Source organism: Chiloscyllium plagiosum, chromosome 32 (genome assembly GCF_004010195.1).
Source record: "Chiloscyllium plagiosum isolate BGI_BamShark_2017 chromosome 32, ASM401019v2, whole genome shotgun sequence".
NCBI classification, from domain to species: Eukaryota; Metazoa; Chordata; class Chondrichthyes; order Orectolobiformes; family Hemiscylliidae; genus Chiloscyllium; species Chiloscyllium plagiosum.
The window spans coordinates 42,728,225-42,750,623 of NC_057741.1; the positions used below are offsets into that span (position 1 = coordinate 42,728,225).

Genomic DNA, 22,399 nt, shown 5'->3' on the forward strand with positions numbered 1-22,399 from the left:
CCCCCCCTCCCCCCCCAAATAGTATCCAAAATGGTATGCTTGTTATTGAAAGGAACAGCCACAAGTGATCCCTGTACTGTCTGCTAGTTCCCTTTCCATCCCCTGACTGTAACCAATTTGCCTTGTACCTAAAGTGTGACCTACAGCACATGGATTACAGCAGTTCAAGAAGCCAGTTCACTGTTACCTTTGTCAGGGCAACTACAGACAGGCCAGCTATTGAAGCCCACATCCTTGGGCTAATTAAAAAAGAAATTCCACCAGTTACAGTGGTGGGATTTGGACCCAAGTTCCCAGATCATTAGCCTGGAATGTTAGTCTCATGGCATTAACGCTGTCACTAATTTGCTACAAATTGATAAATGAATCATGTGTGTTATAACATTAAAAATAACAATAAAACCCAACAAAGTACTGAGCACAAGTAGGAGTCAATAAAAATTGAGTCTTGTATTCATCATATGCTTTTTTGTTTCAGAACTCTGTCGACAGTCTTATTCAGAGGATACTGTGAGTATTTCAAAGTAGTGATCTTAGACTGACTGACTAAAATATATTGATTTTAGTGTAGATTGATATAGGTTCTCTCCATAATAGTGGCACAGAAGGCAACTTGGGTCTCAAATTCTTTCAGCTCAGAAATAAACAAGATGGTTTACAATATTTTTCCAACAGGAATGCAGTGTTGTACTTTTGTGTCAATTTTATGAAGGTCCCTTAAGAATGAAATAACCTTCTATTCAATGTATTGCTCATGCCATGGTATTGATAGGAAGGTCCATGGTTTCATTCCTTTTCCTGGAGAATTGGTGTATCTTGATAAGGTGCAATAATTGTTCTTAGCATTGTTGGATTAGGCTGAGAGGTATCTCTGAAGGATACCTGTTTTATTCTGTGGTGCTCCCAGCAAGTGATGCCCGTTGAAGTGCTGCCGGCATCCATGAGACCACATACCAACAAAGAGGATCACCCTTTAAAAAAGGATGATCAAAAAGTTACAAATAAGAAGTATGTTTGATAGAAAACTTTAAACAAAATATGCTTCAATACTTTTTTTGGTGCAGGTTTTTCAATTTAGATGCAAGGCAAATATTTTTAGATTGTAAATTATGTTTACGAAAAGCAGCCTTGATTTTGACATTTTTGAGTGCTCTAAAGTGTTTCTAATTTATAATTGACAAATTGTTATTTTGTTTGCCTACAGTAGTATGAATTGTTTTCCAAATATTCCAGTATTAGTATTTCATTTAACCCTTTACATGTTTTTTGACTTTGACTTTTGTGCACAACTGCTTCCACACGCTGTCTTCACAGCAGGATCTCCTGTTGCTGCTACTTTGAAACTTCCCTAACTGCAGGCAATCCCTTGGAATTTTTTAATTTTAGAAAGATACTGTGCTTCCATCTGGTGTCATTTGGGGTAGATTGGAAATTCCCCTTCAACTCACCCCTTGTTACTTCATTATGTGATCCTTATCCCTATTGCTTTCTTTTCTAATTCTAAAATATGCTAGCGATATATTACTTTGGAACAAGGGCCATAATAATCTCAGCTTGCAGGTGCACCGGTTGCATTGGAAATTGTGGGAGTGTTGGTACCAGTGACAATGTGAACAATATTTGATAGTCTACCTGAACTTTTACTGGATATTACATGCAGGATTGGTTTACTGGTTGAAACTTTGAAAGCATTTGTGCAACAATATGGCATATCCTGATTCATTGTGTGATGACATTTTCTTTTTGTATTAATTCTTGCACTGTGCAAGCCAGCCATCTGAATTTTGCAACATTTAGAAGTTAAAACAGTTTGCTGCATTTACATATTGGTTTTGTTGGTTACATTCAAAATTTCTTATTAATAACAATGGGGCTTGTTTTCCAGCACCACTCTAATCCAGACAAAGTTTTCAACAGGCCACTCAACAATTCCAAGATTACTGAACAGTCAGTTTTAGATATTTGGATGGAAGCAGTCAAATATAAGGTCATAGCTGTTAGTTAGGTGCTGAGGCACAGAAATAAGAGGCTGCATCCCAATAAAGTGCTGCTCCAAGCTGTTAGGACTCGGAAGATGTATGTGGAGTTGGGAAGCATACTGGATTTTGCTGTTAGGGTTCAGGAAAAGCCCTGGCAGCTGTGGGAGCTGTAAAAGGCTAGAGGTCATTAATAGCTCCGTTTGGCTGAGAGCAAAAGTGAAGGGAGTCAATAAGCCGTAATGGCATTGTGCAGCTGAGCAAGGTTCGAGCTCAGAGAAAAGCAGAGAAAGTACCAGCTTAGTGAGGTTAGCTGTCTACAGATAAACTGATGTGCCTTTAAATAGGTCCTGGAGTGCAATTTCCAGAATAGAGGCAAGTGCAGCCCTGATTGGAGAGTGAACTATCAGAATGTGAGCTTTGAAGGGACTTCCCAGGCTGGGTCATTGAAAATGAAGGCACTGGGATCCTGAGTGTCATTATCATCTGGATGACTGATGAGAAATCTGGTGAGGATTTGTCTTTATCACAGTTGCCATTTGATGTGCTCTGTGGGTGATCAACTACAGTGTGTCTGTGAGCCATTATTTACCTTGGGTTGGTTCTAACTGGAAGTTAGAATGCAAGTTGTGTGTGTTTGTATTACTGTTATAACTTTATTACTGCATCGTAACAGTATTGTTGGTTGTTCAAAATGATGGAATATTGGTTTATTCTCTCATTAAATGCCTTGCTACTCTCATTTCTCTGGATAACTGGTCCCAGGCTGGATTGTGACATAAAATCTGGGATCCTAACAGTTATGTGACACTTGAGGCGGCACGGCAGCACAGCGGTTAGCACTGCTGCCTCACAGCGCCAGAGACCCGGGTTCAATTCCCACCTTGGGCAACTGTGTGTGGAGTTTGCACTTTCTCCCCATGTCTGCGTGGGTTTCCTCCGGGTGCTCCGGTTTCCTCCCACAGTGCAAATATGTACAGGTTAGGTGAATTGGTCATGTTAAATTGCCCGTAGTGTTAGGTGAAGGGGTAAATGTCGGGGAATGGGTCTGGGTGGGTTGCTTTTCAGAGGGTCGGTGTGGACTTGTTGGGCCGAAGGGCCTGTTTCCACACTAAGTAATCTAATCTAAACAGTAATCTAATCTAATCTTTGCTGAGAATGTACATTCTGTAAAAAGTTTCCAAATGTTGATTTTTAATTTCAAAAGGTGAATATATTTTCCTCCTGAACACACGCAATTCTAATGTACTGATAATCCATTTCATTTATAGGATATAAGCGATGAAGAGATTGATGCTGAACTGGCAATAATTCATGCTCAGATGGCTTATGTTATGCAACTCCAGGGGTGGAATGATGATGCTTTGCAACTTTACAATCAAGTGATAAAGTTGAAGTAAGCAATAAAAAGTTGGGATCATATATTTAGAATGTTTAAAAATATGTTCCTGAGTTGGAGTCATGTCTAAGTTTTGTTCCTCTTTTGAAGGCCCTCCGATGTTGGACTGCTTGCTGTAACTGCCAATAATATCATCACCCTCAACAAGGTACTTTATCCATGAGTCCATGTTCAGGCTCAACTTTAAGGAATGTCTATTGATATTTAATTATCAACGTAATACCAAACCTTAACCAGGCTTTTTCCAGAATTTCAATGATTTGCCTATTATAGGGTTCAAAGAGGCCTGATCGGACAATCAGCATGTATTTGCAAAGAGGGAATCGTGCTTGACAAATTACTAGAATTCTTCCAGAATTTAACTGGTAGTGTTGATGAAGTGGAACCAGTTGATGTAGTTTATTTAGACTTTCAAAATGTTTTCGACAAAGTCCCACATAAGTGACTAATGTAAAAAGTGAAAGTTCATGGGATTGGGGTAGTGTATTGAGATGGATAAAAAAAGAACTGGTTGGCAAACAGAAAACAAAAAGTGGAATAAAAGGATCTTTTTCCAAATGGCAGGCAGTAACTATTGGAGTACAGGGATCAATCCTGACACCCCAGCTTTTCACAATATATGTTAATGATTTGGATGAGGAAACTAAATGTAATACCTTCAAATTTGGAGATGACACAAAGCTAAGTGGGCAGGTGAGCTTATGAGGAGAATGCAGAGATGTGATTTGGACAAGCTGAGCAAATGCATATCAGGTGAAGTATAATTTGACTAAATATGAGGTTTTCCATTTGGGAATTATCAACTGACTGAGAATGGAGAACACTTATACCTTCAGCGACTGGTATAAGCATGCAGGTGCAGCAGGTTGTAGAGAAGGTAAATGAAATGTTGGCCTTCATAGCAATAGGATTTGCGGACAGGAGAAGGGATGTCATGCTGCAATTATATAAGATTCTGAAATATTGTGTGCAGTTTTGATCTCTATCTGAGGAGGGATGTTCTTTCTGTGTAGAGGAGTACAGCAAAGGTTTACCAGCCCGAATCCTGGAATGAAAGGACTGATGTTTGCGAATTTGAATTGGTTAGGATCATTTTTGCTGGAGTTTAGAAGAATGAAGAAGGATCATAGCAACCTTGTAAAATTCTAACAGGGATGGACAAGGTAGATGTAGGAAGGATGTTTCTGATAGTGGGCAAAGTGCAGAACCAGAAGTCACGCTTTGAGGATATGAGGTAAATATTTAGGACTGAGATGAAGAGCAACTTCTTCACTCAGAGAGTGACAAGCTTGTAGAACTTGCTACCACAGAAAGCAGTTAAAAACAAAAAATTGTACAATTCCAATAAAGAATTGGATATAGCACATGAGCTAAAGGGACCAAAGGGTTGGGGGGGGGGGAAGCGGGAATAGGATACGAGTTAGATGGTCAGCCATAATGATAATGAATAACAGAGCAAGCGTGAAGGGCCAAGCGACTTGCCTTTTTTCTGTGTTTCTATGCTCTGGAAAGCATATGGAGTGAAGTATAAAGAAAAAAGTTGTTTCATAGTGAATAAAAACTAAACATAATGAGTTGATGCGGTTACTGTCAAGATTGAATGGGTATTGTGAGATACTTTTCTATTGTTTCTACCCTTCAGTTGCATCGCATCAAAAGTGTTCTCTTTGTAGCTTCATGCCTTTAAGCTGAAAGCTTATAATCCAAACTGAAACTGTCTTTTGTAGGACCAAAATGTGTTTGATTCCAAGAAGAAAGTAAAATTGACCAACACAGAAGGTGTGGAACATAAACTCACTCAGAAACAGCTACAAATTGTTGAATTCAACAAGGCTTTGTTGGCTATGCATACAAATCAGGTAATTGAACATGTTCTGTTTCCTAAATAAGCACCCCATCACCACAACTACCTGATAACTCAAAAAGTTTCTTTTTTCCCCAAAGATTTGTCCACTTCACTAGTGACAAATTGGTGCAGACTGAATGTTTGCTAAACTGTTGACACGACTGTGATTGTTGCATAATGTTGGTAGCCAATCCAGATAAATATACAAGTTGAACATTTCAGGTCATTGATCTTTGAGAAAAGCAAAAAGTAGCAAATGTAGAAGATTTAAGCTAGTACAAGTTTTGTTTTAATCCATCCTCCTGTTATCCTGCTTTAAACCTATTGCACATCTAAACTTTCCCAAAGTTGACTGAAAAAGACCTTGACCTTGGAGGTGGGAAAGCATTTAGAAATTGTAGCTCAGGATAAAATTAAAAGCCCCCCATGGACAATTTGGATCAACTTTTATTATGTTTCAGATTTGTACGGGGAAATCATGTTTAACTTTTTTTTAAAATGAGGAGAGAGTTGACAATAGTGTGATTGGTGTGTTTATTTGGACTTGCAATGTAATTTGGTGAAGTATTGAGGAACAAGCATATAAGCAAAGTTAGAGCTCTTGGAGTAAAAGAAATTGTCAGGTTTCAGCAATGGCCAGGAGACCGAAATGTTTTAACAACAGCAGGAGCTTTATTGAAGAGGCGTTCACTGTGCAGCAGCAAGTTAGATTAAGTTGTTAAGTGATCAGATCTTAAAGTGTCAGCCCACCATACTTAGCAAATCAACAATAGGAACAGAGGGAAAATGAAGGTAAAATTTGGTTTTGCACCAGGAAGCGTTGGTGTATACGGATTATAAAATGTGTTTTTTTTTAAATTTCACAGGATGTGGGTATTTCTGGCTTGGCCAGCATCTGTCTTGTATCCCTAATTGCTTTAAAAGGTAATAGTGACCTGCTGCAGTCTTTGTGGGAAACACTAAGTCCAGTTAAGAAGGGAATTCCAGGGTTTTGACCCAGCAACAATGAAGGAACAGTGATATAGTTCCAAGTGATGGTGCATGATCTGGAGGAAAAGTTGCAGGTCATGTACTGTTCATCTTATTGCATTTCTCTTCTATGCTGTAGAGGTACATGTGCATTTCTTATTTAACACATTTCTTAAATTGAAGCAGGAAAAGAGCAATTTGGGATTAAATATGCACAAGTCCACAAATCATAAGTGGCAGGGTAGATTGACAAAATGTTTGAAACATTTGGGATCCGAGGCTTTAAAATGTGGAGCATTGAGCCCAAATTAGGAAGTTGTGGCCGAGTAATTCTGAGATCCAGATAATGCTGTAGGGGCAGACGTATGAATCCTACAGTGGTGAAATTTGGATTGAAATACATCTGGAATAAAAAGTTACCTAATGGCAACCTTGAATCCATTGTTGTTAGTTCTAAAATGGAATTGTGTTCATTAGTATCCTTACAGTCAGAAACAGGGTAAGTTATAATGGGGAACAAGGAGATTGCAGACCCATTTTAAATACATTTTGTTTCTGTCTTCATAAAGGAGGGGACAAAAATAACATCCCAAAAATGTTGGCGAACACAAGTTTTGAGAGGGAGGAGATAAAAGTGAAGTTAACCCTTTAGAGAATAAGGATAGGGAAATAGTATTGGCGAACGAGGGAATGTCAGAGGAGTTGAATAAATACTTTGTATCAGTCTGGACAGTAGAAATTCTATGTGCTGCCTTTATCAAATTCAGTTAGTCCTCTTATATTTCCCACCATCTTAATTATATGTGAAAATACATAAGACAGTAGTTTTAGCTAATTGCTAAAAGATTTGTAATCATTTTTGCTAAAGTTAGTTGTGGGATGTTCAGGGCGTAAAAAAAGTCATTCCCTAAAGCTGGTTAACTTCGCATCTAGGTCTAAATGCTTTTCCTTTAATACCTTTATTAATCATTGGTTATGTGTATCTATTTTCATGTTGAAAACTGCCCCAATGATTCTGAAGAACCTTTAACTAGAACCTATCGCTTAATAATATAGGTTATTAATTTCAAAGGAACATTTAATGCAAAATAGCTTGAGATGTTGTTCTGTTAGCTGTTTATGGAGCTGGTAGATAATATTTTGCACCTGGTGTTTGTTTATTTACTGGGAAAATTACCCTTTCATTTAATGTTGCTGGAATTAATCATTTATCAAATCTCAGATCTTAGCAGAACTGTTTCAAATGGGGAAAGGCTGGTTCCATTTTACTGTCCTTGGGAGTGCTTTGTTCAATGTTGGTTTTATGTTTTGCTGTGTCTGAGCAGGCTGTTTTGCTTAGTATCTGTCTGCCATTTTGTTTTAAATCCTGCTGATTGATTCTACTTTCTACCTATCAGTAATTTTGTGTTAACAGACATGGGCCAATCTATTGTGGCCAGGTACAGGCCAACCCTGTAGTCTTAATGAGAGCACATCTGGTGTATTGTGTGTAGTTTCAGTCTCCTTATCTTAGAACGGACATTGTGTCTGTGGATTGAGTGTAACAAAGGTTTACCAGAATCATGCTGGGGTAGCAAGCCATAAGGAGAAATAGGGAAAGTAGGCCATTCAGCCCATCTGGTCTGCTCTGCCATTCAGTGAGATAATCATTGATCTGATAATCTTCAACTGCACTTTCTTGCCTTTTCCCTTGATTCCTTTACTGATTAAAAATCTGTCTAACTACACTTTGAATATAGCACAATACAGCGCAGTACAGGCCCTTCGGCCCTCGATGTTGTGCCAACCTGTGAAACTGATCTGAAACCCATCTAATCTACACTATTCAATTAACACCCATATATTTATCCAATGACCATTTAAATGCCCTTAAATTTGGCGAGGCTACTACTGTTGCAGGATATTCCGCGCCCTTACTACTCTCTCAGTAAAGAACCTACCTATGACATCTGTCCTGTATCTGTCATTCCTCAATTTAAAGCTATGTCCCCTCATGCTAGCCATCACCATCTGAGCAAAAAGGCTCTTACTGTCCACCTATCTGTACACTGTCCAACCTATCTAATCCTCTGATCATATTGTATGTCTCTGTTAAGGCACCCCTTAACCCTCTCCTCTCTATCAAAAACAGCCTCAAGTCCCTCAGCCTTTCTTCATAAGACCTGCCTACCCTCCATACCTGGCAACATCCTGGTAAATCTCTTCTGCACCCTTTCCAATGCATCCACATCCTTTCTATAAAGCAGTGACCAGAACTGTACGCAGTACTCCAAGTGCAGCCACACCAGAGTTTTGTACAGCTGTAACATGAACGTATTTAATGACCCTGTCTAAACAGTTCTCTACAGAATTCCACAGATTCACTACCTTTGAGAGAAGAAAGTCCTCCTCATCTCTGTCCTTACCGGGTAATCATTTATTCTTGGATTATGACCCCTAGTCCAGATTCTCTCCCACAAGGGGAAACCACTTTTCTGCGTATATCCCGAACAATTTGTATGTTTTAATAAGATATCCTTTCATTCTTCTACGTTTCAATGAGCACAGGTCCAATCCGCTCAACCTGTCCTCATTAGACCGTCTACTCCTTTTGAGGTTCTGCATTTCACCATCCTACCTAACTTTGTACATTCATTCTGCAAAGCCTTAACCCTTTCCCTAACTATGTCATTCTTATCAATGTGTATAGCAACTTTTGGCTTCTCACTGTCCTTTTTTGACAATATGCAGTTGCTAATTATGACTTTCACGAAAGATGTATCACTACATTTAACATTATTGGTTAAATAAAATGACTTTGGGGGGGGGGGGTGTGGGGAAATGTCCTTAAAGTGTTGTATCTATGTTTTTCTAATAAGTGGCAATGTGATTTTAAATCTTGGAAATAAAAAGTGTGCATTGTTTGTGTTCAGGCAGACCAGTGTCGAAAACTAACCTTAGGTTTGCAGAAGCAGAATCCACAGACTCCACTGCCAGTATTAATTCAAGCAGCACAATATTGCCGTGAGAAACAACATACCAAAGCTATTCAGCTCCTGGAGGTAAGTCAGTTTGGAGACGTAGAACCATAGGGTATAATTAATTTGATTTAGTGTGGTTTCAATCACACCTGTAGTGATGTTGCTTTTATGGATTGAGCTTCTTTGACTTAAAGTGATTATTCTTGCATCCGATACATATTTTACATAGAGAATGTGACTGAAAGCAGGCTGTGTGTATTTATCTTTTTGCTGTTTGTGGATTATTAGAGTGATAGAGTCATAGAGATGTATAGCACGGAAACAGACCCTTCGGTCCAACTTGTCTATGCCGACCAGATATCCCAACCCAATCTAGTCCCACTTGCCAGCACCTGGCCCATATCCCTCCAAACCCTCCTTTCTTTTACCCATTCAAATGCCTTTTAAATGTCGCAATTGTACTAGCCTCCACCACTTCCTCTGGCAGCACATTCCATGCACGTACCACCCTCTTTGTGAAAAAGTTGCCCCTTAGGTCTCTTTTATATCTTTCCCCCTCACCCTAAACCTATGCCCTTCCCACCCCAGGAAGAGACTTTGTCTATTTGTTCTATCTGTGCCCCTCATGATTTTATAAACCTCTATAAGGCCACCACTCAGCCTCTGATGCTCCAGGGTAGACAGCCTTAGCCTATTCAACTCTCCCTATAGCTCAAATCCCCCAAACCTGGCAAAATCCTTGTAAATTGTTTTCTGACCCTTTCAAGTTTCACAACATCTTTCTGATAGGAAGACCAGAATTGCATGCAATATTCCAACAGTGGCCTAAACGAAATCCTGTACAGCCGCAACATGAACCTCCCAACTCCTGTACTCAATACTCTGACCAATAAAGGAAAGCATTCCAAAAGCTTTTTTCACTATCCTATCTACTTGCGACTCCACTTTCAAGGAGCTCTGAACCTGCACTCCAAGATCTCTTTGTTCAGCAACAGTCCCTAGGACCTTACCATTAAGTGTATAAGTCCTGCTAAGATTTGCTTTCCCAAAATGCAGCACATCGCATTTATCTGAATTAAACTCCTTCTGCCACTTCTGAGCCCATTGGCCCATCTGATCAAGATCCTGTTGTAATCTGAGGTAACCTTCTTCGCTGTCCACTACACCTCCAATTTTGGAGTCATCTGCAAACTTACAAACTGTACCTCTTATGCTCACATTCAAATCATTTATATAGTGACAAAAAGTTGTGGACCCAGCACCGATCCTTGTGGCACTCCAGTGGTCACAGGCGTCTTAAAAAAAACCCTTTGTCTTCTACCCTTGAGCCAGTTCTGTATCCAAATGGCTAGCGCTCTCTGTATTCCATGAGATCTAACCTTGCTCATCAGTCTCCCATGGGGAACCTTGTCACACGCCTTACTGAGTCCATATAGATCACATTTACCACTCTGCCCTCATCAATCCTCTTTGTTACTTCAAAAACAGTTGTTAAAAATGCTGAATTGTATATAAAATGCTTTAGTCTGTTTATGAAAGATGTAATAAACTCTTATAAATTGGCTTTTTCATGGGATCTGAGCTACCAAAGATGTGATGAGTAAAACTATGAGAAACATTAAAGGTGGTGGCACGGTGGCTCAGTGGTTAGCATTGCTGCCTCAGAGCCAGGTACCCAGCTTCAATTCCACCTCAGACACATGTCTGTGTGATATTTGCACATTTTCCCAATGTCTGCTTGGGTTTTCTCCAGGTGCTCCAGTTTCCTAACGGTTGTACTGGCTAGGTGGATTGGCCATGTTAAATGCAGGATTGAAGGGATACGGTAGGAAGGTGGGTCTGGGTGCGATACTTTTCACAAGGTCAATATGGACTCGATAGGCTGAATTGCCTGCTTACACACTGTAGGGATTCTATCATAAAAGCCAAATTATAAAATCTAGCAGTCCATGATTATTATTATGGAGATTTCTCAAGCTCAAGTAGAAAAAACCTTGCATGGTGATTATGGTTCAGGGACTTCAACAGTGCATGCATTGCAAAGTCAAAATATGGGATTTTGACTTGATAGAGAAATCAAAGGTTTTTATTATTTCATATTGCATCACTGCATAGAACCACTAAATAGTCAGTTTCAATGGAACTCAAACCACTCACAGCTAATCTGGATAATTCGCTATCACTTTAATTGTTATATCTTCACACCAAGCCTTGGTGTCTATCTATTGTTAGTGCACATATCTAAAGATAAAAAATGTGACAGTGAACTCCAAGAATAAAAAAGGCCATGCACAAAACAAGGTAAGTGTTTAACTGATAAGTCTTTGTGTCCTTGATTTATCCATAACATTACTTCAGGCACATTTTTCAAAGTTCAGGACCAGACCTGACTGGTGTAATGTCTCATTTTTACTTGATCCACGCTTAAAAGTTACTTACCATCCCTATTTGCTCTTGTGCATGTGTTGATGAGCGCAAGTCTTGAACCTCATAGCCCATGTGACAACGTTGCAAAATGTTATTAGATACTGTTCCAGATTTTGAGCCAGTAAACACTGATGGAATTTTTGCATCATTGTTATGGTTGGCCATACCTTTGTCCTGTATCCAAGTCTAGATTAATGCAGTGTGGTTGACTTTGTGTGAGCTGTTTATTGTGAAGTGTACCTGTGCGGGAGGTGGGAATAGGGAACTGTGTTTGTGTATGAGCTGAGCGCACAGATCTGTAAATTGATTGTCATGTTTATATATGCAGCATATTGTTTCTAAACCTAAAATTTCCCTGTTACTAAGTTTGTTTAGTAGATGGGTTACTAATGAGTTGTTAGATAAATTATTAATCAGTGATTTAATTTTTATTTTAACTTTAAGGAAGTTTTGGAGCAGCATCCAGAAAGTGCAGTTGAAATTAAGATGACAATAGCACAATTATATTTGGTCCAAGGTTGGTATCCTTCCTTAGATATTGGTATTGTGGCATATTGATATTATAAAAGTTCATTTCTTGATATTTGGTTAAGTATTTTTTTGGAGGTTGTCCTGGAATGTAAGTCTAAGTTTTGTGGTTTTCTTAATGTTGAACTATTTCTTAAGTATCTTTGTGATTTTGCTTTTTCTCTAAAGGTCACGTTACAAAAGCTTGCAACATATTAAGATCAATTGATGAAAAGTTAAATAAACCAGGAATGGTAAGTTATAAAATCAGTAATTTTAAAACTAATGGGGATTATTAGCAAGGACAGCATTTGTTGCCAATCCCAAGTTATATTTGAGATGAGTGGCTTGCTAGGCCAGTTCAGAAGGGAAATAAGAGTCAATCACATTGCTGCAGGTCTAAAGTTACCTGTAGTCCAGATCAGGTAAGGATAGCGGATTTTGTTTCTTGAATGACATGAGTGAACTAGATGTGTTTTTATAACAATTGATATTACTTTTAATCACTGCCATTGCTGAGATTAGAAATTTAGTCATTGAATTTAAATTTTAACAGCTGCCATGGTGGGATTTGAATGCATGTCCTCAGAGCGTTAGCCTGGGCCCCTGGATTACTTGTGCAAGTGACATCACAGTTTCTGAATGTCCGAACTGATGTGATTGAGATATGTTGTGCTTTAAGATGTGTAACCAGTGTATTTAGTGATCCACAGGAGCAGAGGTAGACAATAGAATCACTTGTGCAACCTAATGCTGTATATTCTTCTTGGCCTCATATTCTTTAATATCTTAGGTTAGCAAAAATCAAGCAACCTCAGGTTTAAATTCCTATTGGTTGAGCATTAGTTGTCGTTTATGGAAGTGTGTTCCAAACTTCTACCACTCGATATATTTCTTATTCTTACTAATTTGTAGATACTGCCTCGCAATCCTCAACCAATGGAAATAGCTTTCCTCTCTACTCTACTGGTTTCCCTTAATATCTTGAAACCTTTGCTCAAACCATCTTTAACTTCTTAATTTCAGGGAATACAGTTTTGCTTGGTGTAATCTGTCTTTGGAATCCAGAAATCATTTTCAAAAATCTATACTGTACTCCCTGTAAGGCCATATATTTCCTAAGATTTGGTGCTAAAAATTATTCATTATGTTCCATGTGTCGTCCAACCAGAACTTTGTATAGCTATAGTTGTCAGTTGTTATAAAACCCGATCTGATTCATGAAGCTTTCTTTTTATCTCTCTGGGACATGGCCATCGCTGCTGGCTAGCATTTATTGCCCATCTCTAGTTACCCTTTAGACGGTGGTAGTGAGCTGACTTCTTAAACCACTGCAATTCCATGTGCTGTACGTAGACTTGAAATGCTCTGAGGAAATTTCAGTACTTTGACCCAGCAACTATAAAGGAACGGTAATTTCGTTCCAAGTCAGGATGATGAGAGGCTTGGAAGGACGCTGTATTTCAGGAGACAGTTACACCCCTAAAACTAACCAACTCGAAATCAGCCAGTGGTCAGGAACAGGAATGTGTGAATGTGAGTGAGGCAGGTAGAGGGATCCAGGAGGTAGACCTGTCCAACAGGTTCAAGAGTTTTGCTCCTTGTGTGGATGGGAATGGGGACTGCCAGGAGGATGAGCTGACTGATTGCAGCACCCGGGTGCAGGCAGCCATTCAAGTGGGGGGTGAAAGAGAAGAAAAATGTTGTTGTAATTGGAGATAGTACAGTTAGAGGCATAGACACTGCTCTCTGTGAGCAGGATTGAGATTCCAGAAGGTTGCCCTGTCTTGCAAACATTCAAAGAATTTTCTTCTAGTAGCCTTTTCAGGAAGAATGTTCCAAACGTTTTGAGGAAATATTTGCTCCTCATAAATTGGTAACTCTTGCTGTTTAAGCAGTGACCCCTGGATCTTGGCTTTTGTATTAGATTTCCTGATTACCTGCTGTAGCTGCGTTTGAACCTTCTCTGATTCATGCATTAGGACACTCTGATCCTTCTGCATCCCAGAGCTCTGCAACCTGTCACCATTTCGATAATATGTTGCTGGGACTGGAGGGTTTGAGTTATAAGGAGGGTGATAGAGTCATACATGGAAATGTGTTGCTGGAAAAGCGCAGCAGGTCAGGCAGCATCTAGGGAACAGGAGAATCGACGTTTCGGGCATTAGCCCTTCTTCAGGAAGGCCTTTCTCCTGATAGTCATACAGCATGGAAACAGACCCTTGCGTCCAACCAGTCTGTGCTGAACATAATCCCAAACTAAACTAGTCCCAGCTCCCTCCAAATATTTCTTTTTCATGTACTTATCTAAGTGTCTTTTAAATGTTGTTACTGTACCCACATTCACCACTTCCTCTGGAAGTTCATTTCACACATGAACCACTCTGTTTAAAAAAAAAACTGTCACGTCTTTTTTTAAATCTTGCTCTTCTCGCTCTAAAAATATGTCCCTTGAATTTGAAATCCCTCACTCTAGGGGAAACGCACTTGCCATTCATCTTATTTATACCCCTCTTGACTTTATAAACCTCTATAGGATCTTGACCTCCTACGCTCCATTGAAAAACATCCCATCTGATCCAGCCTCTTCTTATAACTCAAATTAAATAAGGATGGAGGGTCAGATGGTGCGTTGTTTCTGTCACAATGTTTGAAGCTCCGACTCCAGCTCGTCGACTCTGAGCCAGAGTTATTTCAGCGGCCAACGTTTTCTCCAGACATGGTCACTGGGAACCACAATGGGGTCCATCAGCTCCCACCTCATGCAGAAACAATGCACCATCTGACCCTCCATCCTTATTTAATTTGATTTAAATTTTTTTCATTTTTAACTTTTTATATTGCTGTGTATTTTCTCAATCTGAATCCAAGTTGTAACCAATAAATAAATTGTAACCAATAACTTAACAAGATTGAATGGGGGGTTGGGGTTGAGGGGTTTGGGTGGGGGTGGATCTTGTTGATCTCAGTTTACACCGCATCATTTTCCTCCACCTACAAACTGGCCCCACCATCAGATATATATTTCCCTCCCCGCCCCTATCCAGAGAGACGATTTCTTCTGAAACTCCCTCATCAGATCCCTCATCAGAACGCTGGGCAACATCTTTTTTAAAAAAAAAATTCTGCAATTCTGCTGAGCTGCTTTTTGCCAGAGTTGTGTTTTTTGTGACCTCTGGTTCTCTGTAATGTAACAGTTCTAATGTTCTTCAAGCACCTCTGACTATCTGAATCAAGCAAATGCTTTTGTCGAATCATAGAATCTTAAAAGGAGGCCATCCTATACATCAAGTTTGTGCTGGCTCTTTGTGACAGCCACTCGGCTCATCTACTCCCCTACCTTTACCCTACAGTCTTGCATATCTGTTCTCTTCAGATAATTACCATTTTCTTTTCGAAAGCCGTAATTGATTTTGCCTCTACTAAATGCCCATGTTTTTCCCATGCTATCTATGGTTTTTCTGCTAATCATATTTAATCAGTTCCTCTGTTGCTTGACCCTTTTACCAATAGGGAGGGTATCTCCACCTCTACTTGGTCCAGGTCCCACATGATGAACCAAACACTATTATCAAAACAGAATTGCTTGTGCAGGATTGTGTTTCATAAGAAAATTTGACACACCTTCCTTTGTTGGAATCTTTCTAGTTTACTGTGTTCATAAGCAGATGGAGAACAAAGAATTCAGTAATATCTAGGATGTGAGATGACTTTAATTATCTAGACCAGCTTGCAAATTGTTTAATGCTTAAACTGATGTTTTCTATGCAGTCTAACAACTTAATCACCATTCACTTATCTGCCTATTTCTTACTCTGAGAACGTTGTGTTACTTAAATCCAAATATTAAAAATAATTTGCAATTCCTACTGCATTCTGTGGCAAAATAGTCAACAATTCTGCAAAATGCCACTAAAATTGAGCAACGTAGAAAGCTTCTTCAATCTAGCTTTTCTCAGTTCTGAATGCTGTTGGTTCAGATGCTGGTGCTGTGCCTTGTGATCTCCAACGCCTGGATCTTGTGCAGATTGTATACGTTAATTTTATACATCAGTTCCACAGAGTCAGCAGCATTGCGATAGTTGTATGAAGTAAACAATAATTTGTTTTACGGTGAGTAGGCAGGGGAAACTGGTCCAAGTACTTGGTGCATGTCTGGACATCCTAGAAAGGATATGGAACTGAAGATAAGTCTATGGTTTCTGGAAGAAACCAATTGGAGCATAAGATTCTGTCGTGGATTCAGTGGTACTTTTGTGGCAGGGTTTGATTTCATTTTGAGTGTTTTTTATGTGTACAGTATATATGTTTGTATTTTTGTGTAATTATGTCTAAGAAGGTTTAATTATTAGGGTATTGATATAATTTATATTTTGTGAACACTCTTCCATGCTGTGTGAACAGTTGTGCACCAAAATAATTATTTTGAAGATGTTCTTGGAGACTTTCCTGGCCTGAAATTCTTAGTTTCACTAAGAAGGATGAGCAGCTATTCTGAAATTGCAAGTTAAATTCTGAGCAATGGAATTGCAATATTATGTGTTAACAGGTTTCTGCGTTGGTTACCATGTACAGCCATGAGGAAGATATTGATAGTGCAATAGAGATTTTCTGCCAGGCTATCCAGTGGTACCAAGAACACCAGGTAAATATCTTTTGTGTACTTAAATGTGAATATGACAGCAAAATGTTAATTACAAGATAAAGAAATAGCTCACATCACTACCAGAATGGTATTAATTCAAACTAAAATATATCAGGTGTACAAAATACAATTGCTCATACACAGGAAAGAGCCAGATTATTTAAAAAAAAGTTAATGCAAATTTCCCAAAACTGCCTCATATTTTCCTTAGATTCAAAGAGTAAATACTGTATCAAAAGTAGACCTTCTAATATGGCACTTTGAATTATTTTCTTTTTAAATTTTAGCCAAACACTCCAGTTCATTTGTCACTAGTCAGAGAAGCAGCCAATTTTAAGTTGAAGTATGGGCGGCAGAAGGAAGCAATCAGTGATTTGGAGCAACTTTGGAGGTATGGTTTTATTATTTTCATATGTTTTAGCAATTTAGATTGCAATAAAATGAGTTATTCAGGTATGAATTTTGAGTATTGATTTCAAAGCTTTTTGTCTTTTATTCATCAGGACAAACAAAAAAAGCACTTTTCACCTGCATGAGAAAAGGCTGCTGATAGGCTTTCAAGTCAGCTCTGATTGGTTGAGGCATTACCCCAGCAATCTGTTGTCCCACGGTCAATAGATGTGAAGCTGGAAAAGCATAGTAAGACATACAGCTCCTATGTCTTATCGCCATTTGGCCTAACGAGTCTGCTTTGCCATTCAGAGATGAAAACTTGCTCACCTCCACTTTCATGCCTTATCTTCATAATCCTTGATGCTCTTGCCAATTTAAAAATCTGTCTTGATAGATTCACTACACTGAGATAAAAATCCTCCTCATCTCCGTCTTACTGAGGGGGCAACTAAAACTGTTCACAGTTCTGATTTGTATGTTGTATAGTTTTAGCAAAACCTTCCTTTTTTTATACTCTATTCGTTTTGAAGTAAAGGCCAACAGTCCATTTGCCTTCCCTATTATCGGTTAAACTTGAGAGCTAGCTTTTTGTGATTCATCCCATGAAAGAATTCTAAGGATCATATCTTTTTATTTTGTGTTTTCATTAAGGAAAAAATTGTGAATGGAAATGAGAAAGCTGTTTTGCAGTGTTTTGAAAACATGGATAATGTTTTGAAAAGCTATTTGCCTGACACCATAAAAAGCATTAGTAATCACTTTTTGAATAAGCAGTAATTTGAGTTTGAGCTGCAGATGATTTGGAGCTGATGGGGTGTGACAGATGCAACTTTTGATGGCAACAAAAATTTGATTGGCCTAAGGGCTAATGACCAATTAATGACAGGCGAATGACCGAGACACACTCATGGATAGCAACTGGTCACTAGTCCTTAGACTGGGATTGGTTCTCAGGTAACTGAACAAGTTGGAGTTGGGAATACGTTAGAGAGAGAGAGAAATGTTCAGTTCTTCCCCAGCTTGGAAGGGATCTCCAGTCTCTGCGTCAAAACCCACTGTAAACATGAAGGAAACCTAGCATCATATCCTGGGCAACTGATAAACTACATTACTCATTTGTGTGGTAGTATGAACTATGTTATGGCTCAAATTAAGTATCCTGTTATTGAAAAATATGCTCTTTCTGTACAGTAGTGTTGTAGGTAAATGACCAGAAGTTACCTTTAATTTGGCTACTTATTAAGAAATCCCACAGACAAATGCTGCAACATTGATTTAAACTTTATGGTATTTAGCAACCAAAATAAGACCCCTCAAATAAGCAAGTTAAGCCTCACAACTCAACTTGGGTATTACCTGATTAATGGTGGAATTTAGCTATGATTCTGTTAGTACTGTGTGCAATTTTCGTCTCCTTACTTGAGAAAGGATATACTCACAATGTGGAGGGGGGGGGTGCAGAGGAGGTTCAGTGGGTAGTTCCCGAGTTGAGAAGGTTGGCTTATGAGGAGACACCGAATACACTGAGACTATACTCATTGGAAATGAGAAGAATGGAGCGGTAGGGGTGGAGGAATCTTATAGAAACGTAAAATTATGAAGGGAATAGACAAGATACAAGCAGGTAGGTTGTTTCCACTGCTGGGTGAAAGTAGAACCAGGGGACATTGTCTCAAAATAAGGGGGAGCAGATATAGGATTGAGTTGAGGAGGAAATTCTTCACCCAAAGGGCTATGAATCAGTGGAATTCCCTGCCCAGGGAAGCAGTTGAGGCTACCTCGTTGAATGTTAAGTTTTTCGAACAGTAAAGGAATTAAAGATGAACAGGCAGATCAGTGGAGCTGAGTCCATGAAATAATCAGCCAAATGATCAGGGAGGTAGTTGTTGAGAGAGGGAACCATGGTTTACTAAGGAAGTTGAAGCTCTTGTCAAGAGAAAGAAGAAGGCTTATGTGAGGATGAGGCATGAAGGCTCAGTTAGGGGGTTTGAGAGTTATAAGTTAGCCAGAAAAGATCTAAAGGGTTCAATCCTTGAATGTTGGATTCTTAAACAATTTTCTCTCTTTCAAGTTTGTGGTGTGACGTTATCGATAACCTTAAGATTGTTTCCTCCCAGTATTGATTCCATTTTTGTGGACCTCAAGTCTGTAGCTTGATTTCATATCAGAAGTAACTCTCCTTTTTCTTGTTGCATTCAGGTTAGTTGTCTGTTTAAAACAGTCCATCCTACAAATAACCCCTTTGCTTCAGTATATTTCTTCTGCAGGCAGTCTTAATTACCCATTTTCATGAGGCAGCAAACTATAAGCCATGTTATCTCTTTCCTCCCAGGAAAGAGCTTGTTTATGTTCCTTTGATTCTTTCTTTCCAGAGATAGTTAATCAGCAGGTTACTTTTAATTCCTTTTTCACAACTTCTTATTGTCCCTTTCATTTTCAGGAAAACTATTTATTCAAGAAAGAGTTATTACTGATTCATTCAATCCATGAAGTTATTGAAGTTCTAAAGTCTGTAGTTTCACTGTATCAGTGTGAAATGGCTAGTCTTATCTGTTGCTCAAATATTTTTGACACTTTACACTCCAGGGTAATTTTAGATAGATTAAACACCACTTGAGGTTGATCTTAAAGATTTTGAAACTACAGAACCAAACATGACCTGGACCGAGAGTGGAACTAGTCCTGAGCATATGTTCCACATTCACAGTAAATGGAGCAGACTAATGATCTCCCTTTCCTTGATATGCCAGTTGAGAATTTATGTTTATTCTGAGTCACTGCGGCAGTGTGCTGACAATTACACCTGCAATTCCCAGAGTCATCATAAAAGTTAAAAGATTTTATGAAGTATGCAAAGTTTCCTATTTCAGACCCAGATGGAAAGCATGGACCAAGTTTTTGTACTTGGAGAGGAATTACAATTAATTACAAGGAATTGGACTCTAGCTATGTAGAACAAAGAGGACAAGGAAAATAACAAAGAAAATTTACAGCCCAGGAATTATGGAATTATAAATTATCAACGTGTAACACTACTAACTAAAACTGTAATCTAATGTGTGAGAGAGTTGTTTTGAAAGCAGAGTTTGAAAGCGTGGGTGCTGTTTAACAAGCAAGTTATCTGACTGCCAACCAGTTTGAGATGATCCGAGAATCTTCTGCCAGACTTTGCTTCAACTGTCTGTCTCCAGATGCTTTCACCAGTTGATTATAGACACAAGGTGGCTGGTTCATTGATAACAGGGCTGAGTTATCACCGCTGCAGGGAAAAAAATGTTGAATGTGATTTATCAGTTGCCCAGGGTATGAGGCTAGATGCATAAGGATATATTCCAATACCAGGAAGACTGTGTCAAACAGCATGCCCATTCACCTATTCACAGTCGCAGAATGCTGACCTTGTTCAAGTAGCCCATGCTTCCAAACATGTGGTCCAAAGTTAAATGTCATTCTGTGCTTCAGTAACAATTGCTGGATAATTACAAATGTTGCTAAGAATAACTCTGAAAACCCAATTCAATATTAGAAAGTTGACATGCGTTTTCTAGAAGCTGCATATGTTCACACACAGGAACACTAATATCTGTAGAAAACAGGAATCCATTTAGCATGACACGTGTTAAAAATATAAAAAACATTGAAAGCAGTAACTCCCTGATGCATATCATTTGGCAACATCACAACCAATCAGATGACTTGGCAACCAGTTGGCACCTTTCCTCATATGGTGTAAATTGTAGCTAACTTTGAAATTCTCAAGTTCTTATCTTTGTTATTAATGACAGCAAGGCAAAAAGGTTCAACACCATGTTTTGTTTAAGCAATACTTGAATATGAATTTGTGACTTGATGTTCTTATTTTCAAATAGATGGCAAAGATCACTTTGCTGTTTTTAAATGACTGGTTGGGCTATCTTCTGAAAATACACTGAAAGTAATAATTGTTCATTCCAGCAGCAAGTAAGGTGCTGACATTAAGATTCCACATAAAACAGAATGGAATATGATTTTAGAAAATGTTAAATGCTGAATTACACACATAACAATTCGCCTGCTGCACCCATTCAATTAGATCATGGACTCACCTCCATTTACCCGACTGTCCCCATAACCCTTAATTCCTTTACTGTTCAAAATCTACCTTTGCCTTAAAACATGCAACGAGGTAGATTCAGCTGTTTCACTGGGCAGGGAATTCCACAGTTTCACAATCCTTTGGGAGAAGTTCCCCCTCAAATCAGTCCTGAATCTTCTCCGCCTTACAGCCATACTTTAGAATTACTGGCTTCTAGTCAATTGGGCAATGCAGCTGGAACATATTGTCCCTTCTGGATGTAGGTTTGCTCGCTGAGCTGGAAGGTTCATTTCCAGATCTTTCATCTCCCTACTAGGTAACATCTTCAGTGGGCCTCAGGCAAAGCAGTGTACATGATTCCTGCTTTCTTTTTATATGTTTGCATTTCTTTGGGTTGGTGATGTTATTTTCCTGCCCTTTTTCTCAGGGGGTGGTAGATGGGGTCTAATTCGATGTGTTTGTTGGTAGAATTCCGGCTGGAATGCCATGCTTCTAGGAATTCTTGTGCATGTCTCTGTTTGGCTTGTCCTAAGATGGGATGTGTTGTCCCAGTCGAAGTGATATCCTTCCTTATCTGTATGTAAGGATATTAGTGAGAGAGGGTCATGTCGTTTTGTGGCTAGTTGATGTTCATGTATCCTGGTGGCTAGTTTTCTGTTTGTCCAATGTAGTGTTTGTTACAGTTCTTGCATGGTATTTTGTAAATGACATTAGTTTTGCTTGTCTGTATGGGGTCTTTCAAGTTAATTAGCTGCTGTTTTAGTGTGTTGGTGGGTTTGTGGGCTACCTTGATGCCAAGGGGTCTGAGCAGTCTGGCAGTCATTTCCAAGGCGTATTTGATGTAGGAGAGAGTGGCTTCTGGATGTGTTTTGTCTGTTTGTTTGGATTTGTTGCTCAGAAATCACTGGACTGTGTTCATTGGGTACCCATTCTTTTTGAATACCTGGTATAGGTGATTTTCCTCTGCGTAGTTCCTCTGCGCTGCACTGTGTGTTGGTTTGTTGAAATAATGGTTCAATGCAGCTTCGTTTGTAGATGTTGGGATGATTGCTTCTGTAGTTCAATATTTGGTCCCTATGTGTTGTTTTCCTGTGGACGCTGGTTTGAAGTTCCCCATTGGCTGTTTGCTCTACTATGACATCTAGGAATGGCAGTTTGTTGTTGTTTTCCTCCTCTTTAGTGAATCTATTGCCAATAAGGGT

General features: G+C 39.0%; 1 protein-coding gene across 1 annotated transcript in view; it reads left to right on the forward strand.

Annotated features, from left to right (window-relative positions):
- The window catches only part of srp72 (signal recognition particle 72), a 75,623-nt gene that overhangs the window by 27,416 nt on the left and 25,808 nt on the right, over positions 1-22,399 (forward strand). The window contains exons 4-12 of the mRNA XM_043673969.1: positions 479-510; positions 3,248-3,372; positions 3,466-3,523; positions 5,103-5,234; positions 9,103-9,231; positions 12,022-12,094; positions 12,274-12,338; positions 16,634-16,729; positions 17,017-17,120. Of these exons, the coding sequence (XP_043529904.1) occupies positions 479-510; positions 3,248-3,372; positions 3,466-3,523; positions 5,103-5,234; positions 9,103-9,231; positions 12,022-12,094; positions 12,274-12,338; positions 16,634-16,729; positions 17,017-17,120 (814 nt within the window). The remainder of the gene's footprint in view (positions 1-478; positions 511-3,247; positions 3,373-3,465; positions 3,524-5,102; positions 5,235-9,102; positions 9,232-12,021; positions 12,095-12,273; positions 12,339-16,633; positions 16,730-17,016; positions 17,121-22,399) is intronic.